This window comes from Procambarus clarkii, chromosome 43 (assembly GCF_040958095.1).
Source record: "Procambarus clarkii isolate CNS0578487 chromosome 43, FALCON_Pclarkii_2.0, whole genome shotgun sequence".
Lineage (NCBI taxonomy): Eukaryota > Metazoa > Arthropoda > Malacostraca > Decapoda > Cambaridae > Procambarus > Procambarus clarkii.
The window spans coordinates 9,227,713-9,249,382 of NC_091192.1; the positions used below are offsets into that span (position 1 = coordinate 9,227,713).

Genomic DNA, 21,670 nt, shown 5'->3' on the forward strand with positions numbered 1-21,670 from the left:
TCATTATTGTTATAAGACCTTCACGTTTACTATCCAGCTCCTCCTTTGACCATGTGCTGCTTGGCGGTGGACTATATGCATTTATCATCATTAGTTTATCATCCTCATAGCAGATCTCTAGTGCTATTATGTCAACTTCTTGTGGATTGGCAGTCATTATTTCCTTCACCTTTAGGTGTTCTTTTACCAGCACAGCAACGCCACCGCCTTTCCTAATTTTTCTGTCCCGTCTCCAAATTGAGTAGCCCCTTGGGAATATGACCTCATTTAAAATTACATCTTCAAGTTTTGTCTCCGTGAGTGCAACAATGTCTGGTGTCTGCAGCTGTATTACATCACTTAACTCCAGTATCTTCGATCTCACTCCATCTATGTTGGTGTATGCAATCTTCAGGAACTTGTTCCCCCTCTCCTTATTTTTCACTCCCCCACTCTCTATTGATTTTGTTGGTTTGCCTTTATGTACCACTTTACTGGTTTGCCTACCCCTATCACTTTGTAGAAAAAAGAATTTATTTCTTCTTCATTCCTGCTCTCATTTAAATGTTTTGCCTCGGCGAGGCAAAACATTGCCCAAAACCATGGTGGTCAGGTGGCTTTGTTGTGGGTGTCCCACCTGCGTGCTTCTTGGCGGCAGTATGTTTTTTTTTTTTTTTTTATGGTCCTTCCTTTTCCTTCTGTCCCTTCTTTGGTGGCTGCGTTTGTTGGTGCCAGCTTGTTTTTTTCTGGTGGAGGATCGGGGCCGTCATCTTGCCACATACTGTCACCTCATTTCGTGTGGTGCTGGCAGAGCCGCTTCAGCTTGCTTTCGGTCTTGGTGTTGCATCTGCACCCTTTTGTAAGCTCTCTCGTGCATTGTTTCGCCTCCGGCCTTCTCATGCACTTCCTGAGCCGTCCTGGTCTTTGGACAGCATACTATTTCTTTTTCTCTTCGGTTTGTTGTGGCCCCTTCAGTTCGGGTTTGTTTCTCGAAGGCTCTTTTCCTGTTGGCATTTGCCTCTAGGGGTCGGGTCGGTGAGCTTCCTGCTCTCCTCCGGCGCAGGAGTTTCTGCTCCTTCGGTCGTGGCGATAGGTTTGTTTGGTTGCAGCCATCTCCCTCTTTTCTAGCACAGAATGAGACTGCTGCTTTCCTGAGGGGTCCTTGGTTGTTGGTGCATGGTTGGTCGGGACGGGGGTGCATCGTGTTTTGTGTCCGGTTGCGGCCCTCCGCTGTTATTTGCGCGCCACGGCTTCTGTGTCCGGGACGCGCTTTGGATTGATTCGGTTCCCTTCTTTCCTGTTCGCAGGTGAGGGGTGTCCCAGGTCGTCTGAGATATTATTGAGGCTTCCCAGCCTGCATTCTATCCCCGTGCCCATGACATTCGTAGATTCACTGCTCTTGCTGCCGTCTTGGCGGCATGTCCTGGCTGACATTCGGGCATGGGGCTTTTGACGGTTATACAGGGGCCTGGCTGCTTGATATCTCGTGGTCGTTCACGGGGCCCGTGCGGGCCAGTGTCACCTTGGGTTGGTGGCTGCAGCCAGTTGTCTCGACTTTGAGTTGGGGAGTGTGCGGAGACCGCCTCCTGGGTACATCCCTCTTATTTCCTCTGTGGGTAGTTAGCTCCGGGGAGCCGTAGGGGCTCCCCTCAGAAAACCAGCATTGAATGTAATGAAACACATTTTCTGGGTGAGACCTGGAGGCTCCCCGGCATCCCTCCCGCCCTTCCTCCGGTCGGCGTTTTTTGACATCCAGCCTCAGAACTGATGTTGGATAACTGGTGCGGTAGGTCTGGGGCTCCCCCTTCCCCCTCCCGGGGAGGGGGCAGTTGCGCAGACAGTGGCGCGGTGATGTGTGATGCCATGATTGTTTCTTTTAGGGTAGTTCTATCCACATCTTCGGTTTGTGGTAGCAATTTTCTCCAGAATGGGGGTTTGTTTTGGGATGCTTGCTTTTCTGGGTGCCTGACCCGGTCGATGGCAGACATAGAATACTCCCAACCATACGGGGGTTTCTATAGTCCATTGCTCCCCATGCCTCTGAGGGGGCCAGGTTCTGGCTTGTGGTCCCCGGTAAGCCCATAGAACTCCATACACATGACTGATGCCAAAGTCTGACATTAGCATATCAGCCTGGATAAGCTCCGGAGAGCCTCCGGGTCTCGCCCAGAAAATGCGTTTCATTACATTCAACGCTGGTTTTTTGGTCATGAGGTCAGTGTCTGGGGTCACCCATTGGGTTCAAAATGGTCCTCAGGTTGACCCCATGGCAAACGAACCTTCCTTTTGAGCGTCTTCTGCGGCCTCACAGTCTGGAGATCAACCCAGTATTGGATGTAATGCTTCTTTATTTAGGCAACTCCAGCGTGGCCTAGTCGGATAGAACACGTTCTTAATCCGGATAGACCTGCGTTCACTTTTGTTGGTCAGATTCGTCTTGAGAAACGGTGTGTTGCTATTGTAGGGTGTTAAAATGATTCTCAAAGTTTTCCAACATGTCTTCATGTTTTCTAATGGATTCTGTGGGTTCTAATTTTGTGACTGTGTCCTTAAGAGAGCTTATTTCCTGTTAAAGGAGGCCGAGTCTGGAAGACAGATCTTGATTTTCTTTTAGCCCGGCTGTTGCTTCGGCTTGCAGGCTCGCAAATAGGGTCGACTGCTCTTCAATTACAATCATTTGGCCTTCAAGTATTTGGGCTAATAACCTGAATCATGGAATATCAGTGAAGTGCTTGAAGTCTTGCAGGTTGCATGAAGTGCTTGAAGTAAATCGTGCAGTAACCACCTGAAGTCATCAACACTGCCACTCTTGTGGTCAAGAAAGGTGTCCAGCAGCTGGACACCCTTATAAATACTGTCGATCAGTATCCTTCCCTGCGATAGCAGCATCATAGTAAGAACTGACGGTTTAAATGCGCACTCAGCATACGGTATATCCTTTCATGACCAAAGATCACATTCACTCCCAAAAATCTCCCACTTATGGGCTATTCATGCCTGTGCCACTTCTTGGGTAGCTTAATCTTCATCAATCATCCTGTCTCCTCACTTAAGAATGAACCTTGTAGGTTTGAAACATTTTTTATACATTATAATAAGTGTAATATATTCTACAGTTAATTATTCTTCACCACTTTTGTTTAGGTGACAGTGATGCAGAAAGGCCAGATGATGCCAAAACACTTGTATATCATGGGACTAGCTGCAGCAGAAAGATTTGAGTAAGTAATTATTCCTAATTTGTAGTTTGTTACAAATAATTATAAGCATTTGTATAGAAGTTAATGAAATTACTAGGGTTGAAATACCAAGATAGCCAATAATTATTACTGGTAAGCCTGTATGTTGCAGTAGATAGCTTGGTATCTTCTTAGCTACATAGTGAATACATTATTTGCAGTCCCTGTGGTGCAGTGGTAACACACTCCCACCTCCCCTCTCCCCATCCGGCCCGTTGGCGCCGTGAGGGGGCTTGGTGGTCGGCTGCCGGAGTGTGATGCTCCGTGGGACAGTCCTGTCTTTTTGTGGCCTTATGCTCGTGCTGCTGTCTTCTCCAATTGTGCCGGATCGCTTTTCCTTTTCCTTGTGTTTAGTTTTTCTTCCCCCTCTTCTAGTACAGTATCTGCTTGTCGTTTCCTGCCGACCTTTTGTGTTTGGTTATTCTTTTGGATTTCTTCTATTTTGACACCCGGGTGCTTGAGGAGGCATACTCTTGCACCCGTAGAACTGTAGTACCCAACGTCGAGAGTGAGGGAACCTTTTATTGTCAATCCTCCTATCGTCACTGAACCCGAGCTCGACGGACTGACGGTCCTTAAGGTGGCGTTTGTGGGGCGTATACTCACGACGCACTCCTAGGGAACCCCCAACATGATCGACGATAGCTTCTTGTTGGGTGTCCTGCCTCTAATTGTGGCTCCATGGTAGGTATGGGGCATATTTGTGAATGAATATTTTTCTTTTTGTACTTATATCAAATTCTGTTCCTCTTTTACCTTCTCTGGCTCGTGGGGTGGGCGACCAAGCCCCCAAGTCGGACCATGTTGGAAGACCGGGCTCTGTAGCCCCCGCTGCATTGGGCCCCGACCTTGCTCCTCCTTTGACCTTTCTGACTACTCCCCTCCCCTCCCTCCTCTGTGGTTGGGTCGTGCCCCAGGCCCCAGTGGTGACCACCTCAGCCCCTGGCTCGGCTCAGTCTCTAGTTGTGACTACTGCGCCTTTTAACCCCTCTCTCTTCCTGGGGGTTCTCAACGTCGTCCTTGACACAGCTGCACTCGCTCGATTCCTTTCCGTTCTGATGCGTATCAAGCCTTGTTTGGTCCCGCTTTGTGGGCCAAATACTTTGATGTCCTCCCTCTTGATTCTGCACCTCCTGACAACTTCTCCCTCCATAGACACCTTGTTGATTCCGTAGATGCCTCTGTTACTTTCCACCCCACCCGTCTCGGTACACATGTCGTTGCTGCTCTTTCTCAGGATGCAGCTTCTTGCTTGGCCGCCTTGTCCTGCCTTATACACACGTTCTTGTTCGGGTCTTCAAGAACGCTCGGTTGAATGCCAGTGTTGGCACTATTCTCCTCCCACCCCATGTTGCTACCGATGTTCAGAATATCCAGGACTGCCACGAAGATATTCGTCATATGGGCCATTCTGTCCTCCAGGTAGACTCGTTTGCTCGTCCCCCTCGTGGTCGTCACCGGCAACCCCTTGGGGTTATGAAGATTACTTTTGATGGTAGGACCCTTCCGCTCTGTCATTCTTGCTGATGCCAGGTGATCCATCCAGGAGTACATTCCCTCTCCTCAGCTCTGTAATAAGTGCTGGAGGTTTGAGCATGGTGCCCTCCGCTGCTCTGGAACTGTCTCTCTCTGTCCTTTGTGTGGGGGCGAAGGTCACTCTAAGTCGGAGTGCACTTCTCCCCAGGCTCGCTGCCTCAAATGCGGTGAGGCCCTTCCTACCTTCTCCCGTGCGTGTGTTCATTACAAGCTTGAGGCAGCCATCCTCAACTTGAAGCACCGGGAACGTTTGTCTTTTCCTGAGGCAAAGTTTGCCAAGTTTGCCAGCTCCCACCTTATGCTAACGTCTCTTATGCTCGCGTGTTGTGCTCTCCCTCTCCTCGTCCTTCCCACCTTCCTCAGACTCAAAACCGTTTCCAGGCCTTGGACCCTGATACGCCCACTGCCCCCTCCTCTGTTCCTTTGAGTTCTGTCCCGAAGGGTCCCACTCCTGGTCCTCTGTCTGGGGTTCCCCTTCTTTCTGCCCGGTCTGTCATGTCTCCTGTGTCTTCTTCCTCGTCTCCCTCCGATCCTCCTTCCCATCCTTCTCCTCCGACTGTTGACTCTCCGCCGCCTGTCGGTGCGGGCTGATGTCCATCGCTCTTCTAACGGCCATCGTGTATGCTCTCGTTCTGCTTCTCCTGTTGAAACGCTGGAATCCATTGCCCAGTACGTAGTTGCTGGGACACCTGTCTCTTTGAGTCAGAAGCGTAAGGCTGACTCCCTTCCTTCCTCCTCCCCGGTGGGTAAAAAGGATTCGCTTTCTTCCTCGGTCCCTTCTTCTGACACTCTCACTCCGTCCCCCTCCTGTTTCGGTGGTTACGCCCCCTGTTCCTGCTATGGAGGTCTCTTTGGCCCCTGCTTCCCTCTCGGTTGCTGCCCTTGCTGAGGTGTATCCCCTGGTTTCTGCCCCTCCTGTTGCTGTCCTTGACCCTCGGTTATCCCCCCTTCTAACTCCTCCGGACCCTACTCGTCCGCCCCTGGTCGGTCCTCTAGCTCCCTTCGCTCCTTCTTTATTCAGTTTACCCATGCCCCCTAACCCTGACTTCGCTGACCCTGATCCTGCGCTTCTTTAACGTGCTGTATTTCCTTTTCGCCTTTGTTTCTTCATTGTTCTCTGTTGCTGTCCTTTTTCTTCTCGTCGATGTCTATTCTTCAATGGAACGTCCGTGGTTATTACGCCAATTTCCTTGAACTCCAGCTTCTGATTTTGCGGTTTTTGCCCGTTTGTGTCTGTCTCCCGGAACCGATGCTTGGTGCTCGTTCTGTCCGTTTTCGTGGCTATTTCTGTCCGTTTTCGTGGCTATTTCTTTCTCTCCCCCTAACTCTTCTGCTCTCTTGATTCGCTCCGATTTTCCCTTTGTCCCCTTACTTTTTCCTTCGCCTCTCCATTGTTCTGCTGCTCATATTTTTGTGAGGAAATGGTACATGGTTTGTTTCATTTATCTCCCCCTGAGTGTCCCGCTTTCTCTTCTAGATCTGAAACACCACCTGGACTCCTTGCCGGAGCCTGTGCTCCTGCTAGGTGATTTCAATTGTCGTCATTCCCTTTGGGGGTGATGTTCTGACGAACACCCAGGGTCGCCTTCTTGAGCCGTTCATCCTCTCTTCTTCCCTGTCTCTTCTGAATTCTGGTGAGGCCACACATTTGGACTCTCGGACTCGCACCCTTTCCTGTCTTGATCTTTCTCTTTGTTTGTCTTCTCTTTACTTAGATTTCACATGGCAGGTTCTTGATGACCTCCATGGCAGTGACCATTTCCCCATCTTTGTTACCTTTTTCTTTTTTCACCCTTCCCTCTCCTTCCCTAGGTGGCAGTTTGCTAAGGCAGACTGGAACCTATTTACCCTCAGTGTTGCTCTCTCTCTCTGACCTCTCCCTTCTGCCTCTCCTTCGCTCTCTCCTTTTTCATGACACTGTCTTCGACACTGCCCTCCGCTCTATTCCTCGCTCTTCCTCTAGGGGCCCACAGAAGTGCGTTTGGGAATGCAGACAATTGTATTCTGAGAATGCAAGTCTGGTGGAATGCAGACTGTGCTCAGGCTGTCCGCTGTAAGCGTGCAGCCTGGAAGAGACACCGCCGCCGGCATGCAACCGATACTTTTCTTTTATTTCGGAAGGCGAGTACGGTGGTCCGTAGGGCCATCAGTATGGCTAAATGTGAATGTTGGCTATCTTATGTCTCCACCATTACGTCCGAAACTCCTCTGCCGCAGATCTGGAAGCGTATCTGCAAAATAGCGGGTAAGTTCGTTCCCGATGTTTCACCGGTCCTTCACCTCCGTGGTACTCTTGTGGCGGACCCGTTGCAGGTCGCTACCGAACTGGGTTCCCACTTTTCTTCTGTTAGCTCTGGTCTTCATCTTCCCCAATCTTTCCTTCTTCGTAAACCTGTTCTTGAACTTTGTCTTTTGGATTTCTGTACTCATCTTCGCCTTCCCTATAACGATCCCTTCTCTCTCTCTGAACTTCAGTGTGCCCTGGCCCTCTGCAGTTCTATTGCGGCGGGTTCAGATGGCATTCATTATGAGATGCTTCGCCATCTCCCTCCATGCACGTCTTAGTATTTACTGAGTCTGTATAATCGGATCTGGGAGTCGTCGTCAGTCCCTGAGGACTGGCTTGATGCTGTTGTCCTCCCTGTTCACAAACCAGGGTCTCTTGGAACATCGCTTAAGAACTTTCGCCGTATTGCCCTCACAAGTTGTCTGCAAACTCTTTGAACATATGGTTAACATTTGTCTGTGGTTCTTAGAACACCATCACCACCTCTCCCCTTCTCAATTTGGTTTTAGCAAGTGCAGCAGCAGCACAACAGATGTCCTGGTGAACTTGAAGGTCTATATTCGTACTGCTTTTGCTGTGATCTACGTTGTTGCCATCCTTTTTGACCTGGAAAAGGCTTACGACACCACTTGGCAATATCATATTCTATCCCAGCTTCATTCTTTCGGCCTTCGTGGTCATCTCCCTCTCTCTCTCTCTCTCTCTCCGCAGCTTCCCCTCTCATCATTCCTTTCGGGGGAGGCTTGGTACAGCGCTCTCTGCCTCTTTTCAGCAATACGAAGGTGCCCCCCAGGGTAGTGTTCTGAGCACTACTATTTTTTCTGGTTGCCCTCAATGGTCTTCTTTCCTCTCTTCCTTCAGGCGTCTTCTCCGCGCTCTATGTCGACGATCTTACCATTTGCTGTCGGGGTGATGATTCGCCTCTCCTTCAACGCCGGCTTCAACTTGCGATTGATGCCGTGTCATCTTGGGCCCCAGATCATGGGTTCAAGTTCTCTACATCTAAGACTTGTGCTATGAATTTTACTCGGAAGCGTGTCGTCCTTCGTCCATCTTTGTCACTTTATGGTCATCCCCTTGTGTACAGGGATTCCGCTAAGCTTTTGGGGTTAATCTTTGACACTCGTTTGTCTTGGTTGCCCATATCGCTTACCTCCGAGCTGAATGCTCTAAGGCCTTTGCCCTCCTTAAGGTTTTGTCCCGTACTTCTTGGGGAGAGGATAGACGCACGCTCCTCTTTGCATTCCTCTCTCATCCTGTCTAAACTCGATTATGGTTGCCCTGCATACTCGTTTGCTTCTCCTTCTGCTCTTCACCGTCTTGATGCTTTGCACCATGCTGGGTTGCGCCTCAGTTCTGGTGCCTTTCGGTAGACTCCCGCCCTCAACTTGTATGTTGACACTGGCTTCGTGTCTCTCCAGGACCGCCGTGATCGCTACTGTCTTCGCTCTCTGGCGCGGTCCATGCAACATCCTTCCTCTCGCTTCTGTCGTGCTTTGACTCTTACCCCTCCTGTAACTCCTGTTCCTCTTCATCGCCTCCCTCTTTCTGTCCGGCTGTCTCGCTTACAGGACTCTTTCCATTCGTATTTCTAATGTGTCAACTCGTATTGTTTCTTCCTTTCTTCCCGTGGAGAGTCCCCCTTCCAAAATTTTATTCTTCCCTGATCCGGATCACTGAAGATTTTACCCCTCCTACAGTTCTGAAATGCCTTTTCCTTGAGCAGTTTTCTTCACACTCCCACTCTGTTTGCATCTTCACCGATAGGTCTAAGTCTGTAGACAGTGTAGGCTACTCTGTTGTTTTTCCCAACCATACTTATATGTGTCGCCTCCTTTCAGAGACTAGCATCTTCACAGCGGAACTTTATGCTATTTTCTATGCTCTCCATCTGCTTTCTTGTTGTCAATCCTCCTTTGTGATTGTAGTTGACTCTCATAGTGCCCACATGGCTCTCGAGTCTTTTAATCCTGTTCATCCGGTGGTCATCGAGGTTCAACATTGGCTGTTTCTTATCTCTAGTAAATTTAAATCCGTAGAGTTTTGCCGAGTTCCCAGCCATAGAGGTGTTTCTTTAAATGAGCATGCGGATGCTGCCGCTCGGGAAGCTATCTGCTCTTGTCCCATCTCCTGTAAAGGTATTCCTTATTGCGACTTTTACCCATTTATTTATTCCTCCATCCTTGCCCATTGGCAGGGTTGTTGGTCTTCTGTTGTTGGTAACAAACTGTGTACTCTTAAGCGTTGTGTGTCCCCGTGGCCTTCCTCTTGCCGCCGTAACCGGCGGTGGGAAACGGCTCTAGCAAGGTTGTGTCTTGGCTATACTCGCTTAATTCATGGTCACTTAATGGAGCGCCGCCCGGCTCCTTATTGTCCAAATTGCATTGTCCCTCTTACAGTCGTGCATATCCTTGTTGAATGTCAGGACGAGTGTGTCTTGCTTTCCAACCGTCCCTCGCAGACACTTGTCCCTCGATAGACTTCTAAGTGAATCAGATACTTTTGATATCGTTCACCTTATGCATTTCTGTCCTTGTATTGGCATCTTTGGTGATACTTAGCGCCCTCTGATTATTCCGCACATTACATTTGATGGTGCTACATAACCTTCTCGGTTTGGTGCCTTCTTTTGATAATTACTTCTAATATTTAGATGCATAATGTTTCTATTTTTTCTTTACCTACATTGTGCTATAAATGCTCTAATAAAATTGGGAACAATGTAACAATGATATAATTCATAGTTTTTTTTTACCTTATTGCTTTAAAATTGCACTGAATCTATTGCTACCCAATCTCCCAATGTTTATGTACCCAATCTGAACAGCTTTACCATTGTGATCATTGCTGTCTTCTTATATGTGCTATCAATCTGCTGTATGGTGCCTATTAATTGTTTAAATTACCTATCAAGCTGTCACTGTAATCAGAGCTTTAATATACCAATGTGCCTTAATATACTTACTAATCTCTCTCATCTCATTTTTTCTTGCAATTATCTGTTATTTTATTAATTCTGCTAGAATTTACCTACTTAAAATTATCTGTTATATTAAGGACCTGCCCGAAACACTGGGCGTACTAGTGGCTTTACAAGATGGTAAATACTATGCTATGTTATGCTATGATATATAATGTAAACTAATTTTCCAAATGACTTATATGGCAATTTTCTCTTCACAGATTATTTTATAGGAAACTTCATCCTATACAGACATTGACAATGCAGACAAGAAGCAACAAAGATAAAGGTAAGAACTGTTATCAGACTAGTAAACCTTTAATAACAATTTTGCAAACATTTTCTGACTGTTTTACATGTAAGGGTGTAGTTATAATGCAGATACAAATAGTTGCACCACCAAACTACAACCTTTCATACAACCTATCCTTCCAAATATTGACCTGCCTTTGTTACCAGCTAGCCCATCCCAAGTTTTGATTTTCGCAGTTTACACTTCTCAATCTATTTTGGCTAAATCCAGATCATCGCTTGAATTACTGAAATAATGTATATAAAAACATAATACTAGACCTGATTTACCTGAGGGCCACTAACACTCTAGTGGCTTCAATGAAAACAGGATTACTGCTGTACAAGCAGGAGGTGCTGTCAATCACCGGGAAGCAACCAAGTAGCATAAATACAGAGATCTTGATCACCGCTACAATTTTGTCCCCATTCCCTCCAACACACTTGGTGCCTGGGGTAAAAGTGCTGCTAGTTTTTTGAAGGAGGTTCCAAGCTAATTGAAACAACTAGAGACCCTAGAGCTGCCAGTTTCCTCTTTCAGTGCTTTAGTGTGGCGATCCATAAAAAAATGCTCACTACATCCATGGTTCCTGCCCGCCATCTGAGGAGCTGGAGGAACTCTACAACCTGTGATGAGTAGCCTTGTACCCGGCATGTAACCAATGTTGTAACCCTTTTTGTGTAATGAAATTTTAAATAAAGTGTGTTTATATATATACTGTAGATATATATATATATATGTGTGTGTGTGTGTGTGTGTGTATATATATATATATATATATATATATATATATATATATATATATATATATATATACATGTCGTACCTAGTACCCAGAACGCACTTCTCAGCCTACTATGCAAGGCCCGATTTGCCTAATAAGCCAAGTTTTCATGAATTATTATATTTTCTCTAATTTTTTTCTTATGAAATGATAAAGCTACCCATTTCATTATGTATGAGGTCAATTTTTTTTTATTGGAGTTAAAATTAACGTAGATATATGACCGAACCTAACCAACCCTACCTAACCTATCTTTATAGGTTAGGTAGCCGAAAAAGTTAGGTTAGGTTAGGTAGGTTAGGTAGTCGAAAAAACATTATTTCATGAAAACTTGGCTTATTAGGCAAATCGGGCCTTGCATAGTAGGCTGAGAAGTGAGTTCTGGCTACTAGGTACGACATTATATATATATAATATATATATATATGTCGTACCTAGTAGCCAGAACACACTTCTCAGCCTACTATGCAAGGCCTAATTTGCCTAATAAGCCAAGTTTTCCTGAATTTATACATTTTCTCCAATTTTTTTCTTATGAAATGATAAAGCTATCCATTTCATTATGTATGAGGTCAATTTTTTTTATTGGAGTTAAAATTAACATAGATATATGACCGAACCTAACCAACCCTACCTAACCTAACCTATCTTTCTAGGTTAGGTTAGGTAGCAGAAAAAGTTAGGTTAGGTAGTCGAAAAACAATTAATTCATGAAACTTGACTTATTAGGCAAATTGGGCCTTGAATAGTAGGCTGAGAAGTGCGTTCTGGCGTACGTCTATATATATATTATATATATATACAGTATATATATATATACGTACCCAGTTAGACTATATTTAGACTCAGGAGTTATAAACTCCCAGTTGACATTATCAGCATTAAAATTATCTATAGTTTCATTGTGCAGCCTAAAACTTAACTCCCTTTACTCTAGAGGTGGTTTGCTAATGTTAGTTAAGAGAAATGTGGGGTAATGTGTGTAGTGCTATCGGTGATTATACCTGAAGTAAGCGGAGAGGTTATGTTGGTCCAGATGTGATCTAGAGTCGTGGCAGTACCATCAGTGATTCTAGTAGGTCTAGTGATTAAGGGTATGAGGAAGCAGGAATTCATACAGTTGAGGAAGCTAACAGCAGTAGGGTGTTCAGGCTCGCAGAGGTCAATATTAAAGTCCCTGCAATAATTAGATGGTTTTTGTTCAGTCTGTTATCGAGTATTAGATTTCTAAGGTCCGAGTTGAATTCGGACACATCAGTGTTAGGAATTCTATAGACTGCACCCACAGACAGGACAGACTCGGCACCCTTGACTCTGAAGCTGGCGAAGATATACTCCCCACAGCAGTCTCTAGTTCTAATTACTTTAAAGCATGTTAGTTCTTGGTGGTAGTAAAGAGCAGTACCACCACCTCTCTGAATTTGACGACAGTTGTGAATTGCCGAGTAGTTAGGCATGATAGTCGAGTAGTATCCTCTTTCAACCACGTTTCAGTAAGTATAATGAAAGAGAATTTGTTGTCAATAGTTTCAATCAAGGCACTAACATCATCGAAGTGTTTACCAGGGGATCTAACGTTCAAGTTGATTACAGAAATATTGTGATTGTGTTAATACATTGTTTCCATCATGTGCTGTAAAATATCTGCAAGTTAGATCATTAAAGTGATGATTGTCATAGATAGTGGATAAGAGGTTTAGTTCTGGGTCTATACTTGGCTGCATAAAAAGGCTGGTTGCAGGAAAAGAAGGCAAGAATGGCAAATTAACAAAATAGAAATTATGCTATAAAAGGGGGAAAAATATATAAACAAGACTATACAAAACAAACACAAAATGAACAACAAAAGAAAAAATGAGTAGCTTGCAAGGGGCTTACAGGTACTCTCAGGTACACTGTAAGTAATAATTTGCATTTTGAGACACAGGCAAAGCCAGGGGTACAACGGAGTAAGGCGAGGCTAGGCAACCTAGGTAATAAATGAAATCAAAGGCAACATGAAAAGCACATGGAATACCATCTCTAACATCCTGGGAACTAAACAACACTCCCACAACCAGATAACACTCTAAGGATGGCCTTACACTGTCATCTGACTTAGAAATGGCGAATGAATTTAATAGCTTCTTTTCATCGATTGGTGCTAACCTTGCAAGTAAAATCCCACAGACTCAGACACATATCAACACATATCTCTCAGGCAGCTATCCAAACTCTCTTCTCCTCTCACCAGTCAGCCCGTCAGATGTTGTGTCCATCATACACTCACTAAAAACGAAAGCTGGGAACATCAGTGAAATCCCATCCATTGTATACAAGAGCGCCTCCCATGCCCTTGCCCCACATATAGCTCTGCTGTTCAACAAATCCCTTGAGTGTCATACCTTCCCTGATATCCTTAAAAAAGCAAGAGTAACGCCAGTTCATAAAGGAGGTAATCCGGCAGACATAAACAACTATAGACCAATATCGAACCTACCCATACTATCAAAAATATTTGAAAAAATTACCTACAAACAGCTCTACTCCTATCTCGTAAAATTCGACATTCTTAGCCCCTGTCAGTTTGGCTTCCGCTCTCAAAAGAGTACCAACGATGCAATTATTAGTCTCCTTGATATAATTTACTCAGCCCTTGACAAAAATGAGTTTCCAATTGGACTCTTCATTGACCTGAGAAAGGCCTTTGATACTGTTAATCACGATTACCTCTTATGTAAACTCCATCATTATGGAATCCGAGGCCATGCACTGGACTATATCCAATCCTATCTTAGTGATAGACACCAATGTGTAGCCATCAATAATATAATCTCTCCCATTCTACCAATAACCGTTGGAGTGCCACAGGGCAGCATCTTGGGACCTCTTCTATTTCTTATATACATTAATGATCTGCCTAATGTCTCTAACATTCTGAAACCTATTTTGTTTGCTGATGATACTACCCTCATCTACTCCAACCCCAACCCACATACACTAAATGATGATGTTAATAATGAACTAAAAAAAGTCCACTTATGGATGTCAACCAACAAACTAACACTTAACATTGAAAAGACCTACTACATCCTATTTGGAAGCAAATCTACAAATGCAATTCAGCTTCAGATTGACAATGTAAACATTAGCAATAAAAATGATGGAAAGTTTCTTGGCATATTCCTAGACAAGAGACTCAACTTCAGTACCCACATACAACACATAACTAAGAAAGTCTCTAAAACAGTTGGTATACTCTCCAAAATCAGATATTATGTTCCTAACTCTGCTCTCATCTCTCTATATTATGCACTAATCTATCCCTATCTCAACTATGGTATCTGTGCATGGGGTTCAACCACTGCAAACCACCTCAAGTCCATCATCACCCAGCAAAAATCTGCTATCAGAATAATATCAAATTCTGCTTTCAGGCAACACACAGCCCCCTTGTTTAACTCCCTAAACATGCTAAACATAATCTCACTCCACAAATTCTCTTGTCAACTACATTTACAAAACCCTGTTCTTAAATGCAAATCCTTGTCTGAAACTCTTCCTGGACAGATGTAATAGGACCCATTATCACCACACCAGAAATAAATATCTCTTTGATATCCCCAGAGTTAAACTTAATCTGTGTAAACACTATGCAAATAAAGGGACCCAGTTTATGGTACTCACTCCCTACTGAATTGAAAAGCTGTCCAACTTTTACATCATTCAAAATCAATACTAAAAAGTACCTAATTACATCTTCATAGTTTTTCACTTTTTGCCTTAAATTTGCACTGTATCAATTGCTACCCAATCTCCCAACCTTTATGTTCCCAATTTGAACATCTTTACCATTGTGATCATTGCTGTTTTCTTATATGTGCTGCCAATCTGTTGTATGGTGTTTATAAATCTTGTTTATCTGTATCTTTTGCTACCCAGTCTCCCAATCTTTATGTACCCAATCTGAACATCTTTACCATTGTGATCACTGCTGTCTTATATGTGCTGTCAATCTGCTGTATGGTGTCTATTAATCTTGTTTAAATTACTAATCAAGCTGTCAATGTAATCAATCAGAGCTTTAATATAACAATGTGCTTTAATATACTTACTTATCTCTCTCATCTCATTTTTCTCTTGTAATGTATCTTTATCATTTATCAATTCTGATTGAAATTACCTACTTAAAATTATCTGCTAGATTAAGGACCTGCCCGAAACGCTGCACGTACTAGTGGCTTTACAAGAATGTAAATACTGTACTATCCAATGTATTCTCACAAACCCAATGTACCTTCTTGTATATATATAAATAAATAAATAAATAAATATATAAATAAAACAAAGAAAAAAGTTGAATAATAAACATAGGCAAATTTAAGCTAAAGATTATTAACTATAAGTAGTTTAGTTATGATCGTATAATTAATAAGACCTAAAGAAATATTAAAGCACTCGGTTAATAAAGTCCAGAAAATTGTAGATTGGAACTATGTTAGCCTTTATGCACACATCAGCTATGACTCCTGTACACAGGGATGCCTGAAAAATTGGTTGAAGTGGAATGCTGAACTCAGGTGCACATTCTCTCAGAACCCATGGTGAAACTCCATCTGGGCCAACTGCTTTGTTCTTACTTAGCTCCTTGAGCACTTTTTTCACTTCGTCTCTACACACCTCTATGTGCTCTATGATGTTCTCTAGAATTCTTATTGTCTAGTTTTCTGACGATTTCAATTTGTACAAACACACTTTGGAACTTTTTGTTTAATGTTTCACACATTTCCTTTTCGTTTTCCGTGAATCTGTCTCCCATTTTCAACCTCTGAATATTATCCTTTACCTGCAGCTGTCTTTTAATGAATTTATAGAAAAGGCCTGGATCTGATTTACATTTTACTTGCTATATCGTTCCCAAAGTTCCTCTCTTGCTCTCTCCTTACTGTCGTGTAGTTGTTTCTCGCATCTTTGTATCGCTGGTACGTTTGGGGGTTTGGCCTCTTCCTATAATGATTGCATGCTTGTGTCTTTGTCTCTGACCGTCTCTCAATTTCTGTTGATCCAACCCTGTTTCCTAGGTTTGCATCTCTGTTTTGGTATGAATGTTTGTGTGCCTTCATCATATCGCAAAATTTGGCATGCATCTCATTTACTTCCTAGCAACAAGTCTGTCAAATTATATTCATTAGAAAATTTACTAAGTTCCCCATAGTGTCCTCTCTTGAAATCAAGTTTATCAGATGTTTTAATGTCCCCATTCTCTACTAGATTATATCACAAGGCATATTTAATGTCCAACAGGACATGATCACTCTTAACCAGAGGAGGAAGGTACTGGATGTTAAATACCTCTTCTTCTTTCCTGGTGAATATTAGATCCAGTACTGATGGAACATCCCCCTTCCCTCATTCTTGTGGCCTGCTTGACATGTTGATACACGAATGTCTTCAAAATGAGGTTTACAAATCTTCCTGTCCAAATGTCATCCGTTCTTGCTCTGTAGGCCTCCCAGTCTATTTCTTTAAAAGTTGAAGTCACTCATTACCAACAGTTGGGATTGATCTTTGTCTGCTCTTACGATAATTTCTCTTGTTTTCCTGCCCGAAACGCTTTGCGTAAAAGTGGCTTTAGGCATTGTATGTACTAGCTCTATCTATTAATCCAACAAACTTTGTAAAATCTCTTGTATGTATGTACCTTACCTAAATAAACATTTATTTATTTATTTTATTGTTTGTCATCCAGTTCTTCCATTGTCCATGTGTTGCTTGCTGGTGGGCTGTAGGCATTTAAAATTATCAGCTTATCCTAATTTCACACCTGCAATGCCAATATGTCAACATGTCGAGGGTTTTCAATTATTAACTTTCTTACCTTCAAATGTTCTTTCATCAGTACAGCCACTCCCCCCCCCCCCCCTTCATAGTTGTCCTGTCATGTCTCCAAACTGAGTAGCCCCTTGGGAATACCACCTCGTTTAAAATATTTTCTTCAAGTTTTGTCTATTAAAAACACAGTTGTTGCATGTACAGTATATTATTCATTGGCATGCATTTATGGGTTTTCACACCACTAAAACAGTTTCAGTAAAGTAGTTATATTTATAAACATTGCTGTGAATGGTTTAAATTAACTAAAATGTATTTGTCCTTACTAATTATTGTTGATGTTCATCAGGTGCATGCCAGGAATGCAGCAGAGCAATGGCTACAGTAGTGTGTAAACAGTGCACCTCACAGCTATGTCAGGCATGCTTTCAAAAGGTTGGTCTAACACTGCACACATGCTCTTAATGAAATATTTAATTAATAAAGATAAACTCCAGTTTTGATTGTCATGAATTGCCTCTTTCTAGTAGAAAGGTGACTCACAGATAGTGTCTCGCTGAGATGCCTCCCTACTACTGGGTCACCTCACCTGCAGAAGTCTTGTCACTTAGTTGAGACCAGAGCCACAATCTTCTTATTCTTATTCTTCTTTTTCGTCTTCGTTGTCGTCGTCTTTTTATTATTCTTTTATTATTCTTCATCTTCTTCGTCGTCTTATTCTTCTTATTATTCTTATTCCAATTCTTCTTCTTCTTCTTATTCTTATTCTTCTTTATTATTATTATTATTATTATTATTACAGTATTATTATTTTGATTCTTCTTCTTCGTTGTCTTATTATTACCCTAATTATTATTAGACAAATAAATCTCTCTTCCTCCGCGCTCTACGCATCAGCAACCCTCAGTTTCTTGATTCTGAAATTGCCTTTATCTACAAATCATTCTCTCGCCTTGGTTATCCTTTGCATTTCATCAACTGTGCCTACTCTCAAGCTAAACGAAATTTCTTTCATCCTAAACCTGCTTCCAACACTAGTAGCACTGTACTATGCCTTCCCTTCATATCTGAACTCAAAACTTTTACCAATACCTTTCGTCCTCTTGACATTAAACTCGCCTTTCGACAAACTAACACACTTCGTAGCAATCTAGTTCACACTGCTCTTCCTGCTTCTAATGCTGCTGGTGTCTACTCTATTTCCTGTTCATCTTGTCCTCTCCAATACTTTGGCGAAACTGGCCGTACACTGAATGACAGACTTAAAGAACACAAGAGAAGTGTTAAGTCTGCAGACACTAACAATGCTCTCTTCTGCCATGTGAGGGATTCTAATCATCCCATTGATTGGTCTTCCTCCAAAATAATCTTTCCTGCCTCTACTCTACACAGACGCCGTCTTGTAGAATCGGCTCTTATACACAATGTACCCAACATGAACTTGAGTCCTGGCTTTGTTGCTGTGGACTCTTCCCTTTCACAGTATATACTCAAATGCTCTAATCTTTCTAACAAACGTGACTTAACATAAGCTTACCCCTTCCATTTATCTTTCTTTCTCTTTCCTTTTCTTTCTCTCTTCTCCCTTGTTCATTGTCTTCTACGCTCCCTTGCTATCCTCTTCTTATTCCTATTCCTATCTCCTTTGGTGGTTATAATAGGAGCTGCCTCATATGGGCCAATAGGCCTTCTGCAGTTCTCCTTATTATTACTACTATCCCCTACACCTTACTTTCCTCCTCAGCTCTCTCTTGCCTATTTATTTGCCTGTCTCTACCTCCTCATCACAATCGACTTGAGAATGGTCCAGGACGGACCGAAACGTCGTCGTTCCTTCAACTTCTAGTGTGTGATCTGGTCAACATACTTCAGCCACGTTATTGTGACTCATCGCCTGCATATACATACATACATACATACATACATACATACATACATACATACATACATACATACATACATACATACATACATATATATATATATATATATATATATATATATATATATATGTCGTACCTAGTAGCCAGAACTCACTTTTTGGCCTACTATGCAAGGCCCGATTTGCCTAATAAGCCAAGTTTTCCTGAATTAATATATTTTTTCCAATTTTTTTCTTATGAAATGATAAAGCTACCCATTTCATTATGTATGAGGTCAATTTTTTTTTATTGGAGTTAAAATTAACGTAGATATATGACCGAACCTAACCAACCCTACCTAACCTAACCTATCTTTATAGGTTAGGTTAGGTTAGGTAGCCGAAAAAGTTTGGTTAGGTTAGGTAGGTTAGGTAGTCGAAAAGCAATTAATTCATGAAAACTTGGCTTATTAGGCAAATCGGGCCTTGCATAGTAGGCTCAGAAGTGAGTTCTGGCTACTAGGTACGACATACATATATATATATATATATATATATATATATATATATATATATATATATATATATATATATATATATATATATATATATATATATATATATATATATATATATATATATATATATATATATATATATATATATATATATATATATATATATATATATATATTACATACATATATATATATATATATAATATAAAAAGTACATAAACTCCACACCCCATAAGTGACTCGAACCCATTCTGCCAGGAGCACTATGCAACTGGTGTACAGGAGACCTTAACCACTCGACCATCAGTGAACGTACAAAAAGATGATGGTATCCAAGGCTATTTGCCCATCATCCCGACGGCACTTTGATGGTAATCTTGGGCATAGTTATTTTATCGTTGTATCATTTTATCATTTATCATTTTATAGGCCTCGTTTTGTGGGGCCACGTGAGCAACACAAATGCGAACAAGCATTGCTTGTTCGCATTTGTGTACACCATTGGCTGTATGGGTTCGAGTGGCTTCTAGGGTGTGGAGTTTTCAGTTGCATATATGCCGGGGGACCATTCAGGCTTGTTCACACTTGTATTAATATATAAGTAAATATATAAATACAAAAGTATATATACAGAGGCCCACTTAAGTTGTCCGAAAATTTGTTTCACGATCAGGGTTGGGGTTTCACGTTTCCTGAACTAAGTTTGGGTAGTGAGGAAAGGGTCCGCCAGGCCTCGCACTGGCCTGGGGTGGCAAGTGGTTGGGTAGTAGGTGGCCTAGTTTGCCCATTGACTGTGTTGGGCATCACTCTAGTACCTTCTATCCTGTGACTGTCACAGATTCACGGCCCATAGTTCCCATTGTTCTGATGTATTACGAGACTGTAGTGTTCATTCCGTGACTGGTTGGATATATCTGTACAACATTTTAACATCTGTGCACCATGTTGGCTCCAAATGCACGCATTGTCAGTGATGGCTGACTGGTATGTGGATGGGCAGGCATGGGAAAATGGGATGGCTGGCAGGCATCCCATTTTTGGGAGGGGTTCTGCTCACCAACCTGCTAACCTACAAGGTTAGCAGGTTGGTGGGCAGAACTTTACAGATGGATTGGTGGCTGACTCGCGGGAGGGCTAGCTAGCAGGTGGTGAGTGGGCACTTCTTTTTTTAAATTGGTGGATGGATTGGTGGCAAGTTGGAAGGCAGGCGGGGTGGGTAGGTCCATGGGCAGGGAGGATGGCTGGATTCGATGTAGGTTCGAATCCTCGTCACGGCCCTTGTGGATTTGTTAATTTGATGCATCATGCTATTGTGATTTCTGTGTGTAATGAAGTAAGGGCGAAGAGGGAGAACGGCCTATTGATATAGCTCTAGTGCATTGGGGAGTTGTGTAAAAACCTGGTTTGTGTCTCGGAGAGGCTGCAGGATCCAGTAACTTCAGTAGAACTTCGGTATCAACTCTTTGACCATGTCGTAGCTCAGTCGATAAAGGCAGCGTTTGGAATGATCTCGGACGTAGGTTCAAATCCTCGTCACGGCCCTAGTGGATTTGTTCATTTGTTCCCCCCCTCTCTAGTGATTTTGTTGGATTGCTTTTTTGTACCATTTTCCTGGCCTGCCTACCCCCTATCACTTTGTAAAAAAAAAAAAAAAAAAAACTTGATTTCTTCTTCAATCCTGCTCTCATTTAGACGTTTTGCCTCGACGAGGTTCAGCTTAAGCTTCTTGGTCTTCTTTCGAAAGATCTCATCTTAACTACCATACTTTCCCTTCCTCATCACTTTGTAATTTTCTAGCATTCCTTAGTACTTCTTCCATCTGTTTGGCACCGTTTAGGGTGATCCTCAAAAGTCGATCTTTGGCTTTTACGTACCTGCCAATTCTCATGTAGTCGCGCACATTCTCTATAGTTGTAAGACCTTCCACTAGTTCAACATTTTTATCTACTACTTTCTCTTATTGTATAGCTCTTTCTGACCTAGATGTTATCTACTTTTCTTTGCAACCAAAAATTATTAGGGACTTCAATCAACTGTTTTGCACCAATTTAGGATTTGATGCAAGTTCCTTTCTGACTTCCAGCCTAATGTTTGTTTTATCTTGGTTGCTGTATTCTTTGGCTTCCTTTACTGCTTCTTCTATTTTTTCGTTCTCCTTGGCCACTTGTGCATAGGTGAGCTGCATATCCTTCTTGCAGTGTTCTGTTCCCTGTGTAACTTCCTCCATCTGTACTGACAAAAGCTGTTTCTCCTGTTGAATTCCTTTACCTAGCGTATTGTAGTCATTTATGTTTAAATTTTTATTTAACTTATTCCAAAGCTATTTTTAAGAGATTTTCTTTTTCCATGTCTTTGCAACTTGCTTCCAATTGAATCTTGTCCTTGCAGAAATCTTTCACTA

At 42.7% G+C, this 21,670-nt stretch overlaps 1 protein-coding gene across 1 annotated transcript in view; it reads left to right on the forward strand.

Moving 5' to 3' along the window:
• The window catches only part of LOC123755724 (RING finger protein 17), a 928,112-nt gene that overhangs the window by 30,443 nt on the left and 875,999 nt on the right, over window positions 1–21,670 (forward strand). Inside the window, exons 3-5 of the mRNA XM_045738465.2 lie at window positions 3,124–3,200; window positions 10,225–10,292; window positions 17,240–17,325. Coding sequence (XP_045594421.2) covers window positions 3,124–3,200; window positions 10,225–10,292; window positions 17,240–17,325 — 231 coding nt within the window. The remainder of the gene's footprint in view (window positions 1–3,123; window positions 3,201–10,224; window positions 10,293–17,239; window positions 17,326–21,670) is intronic.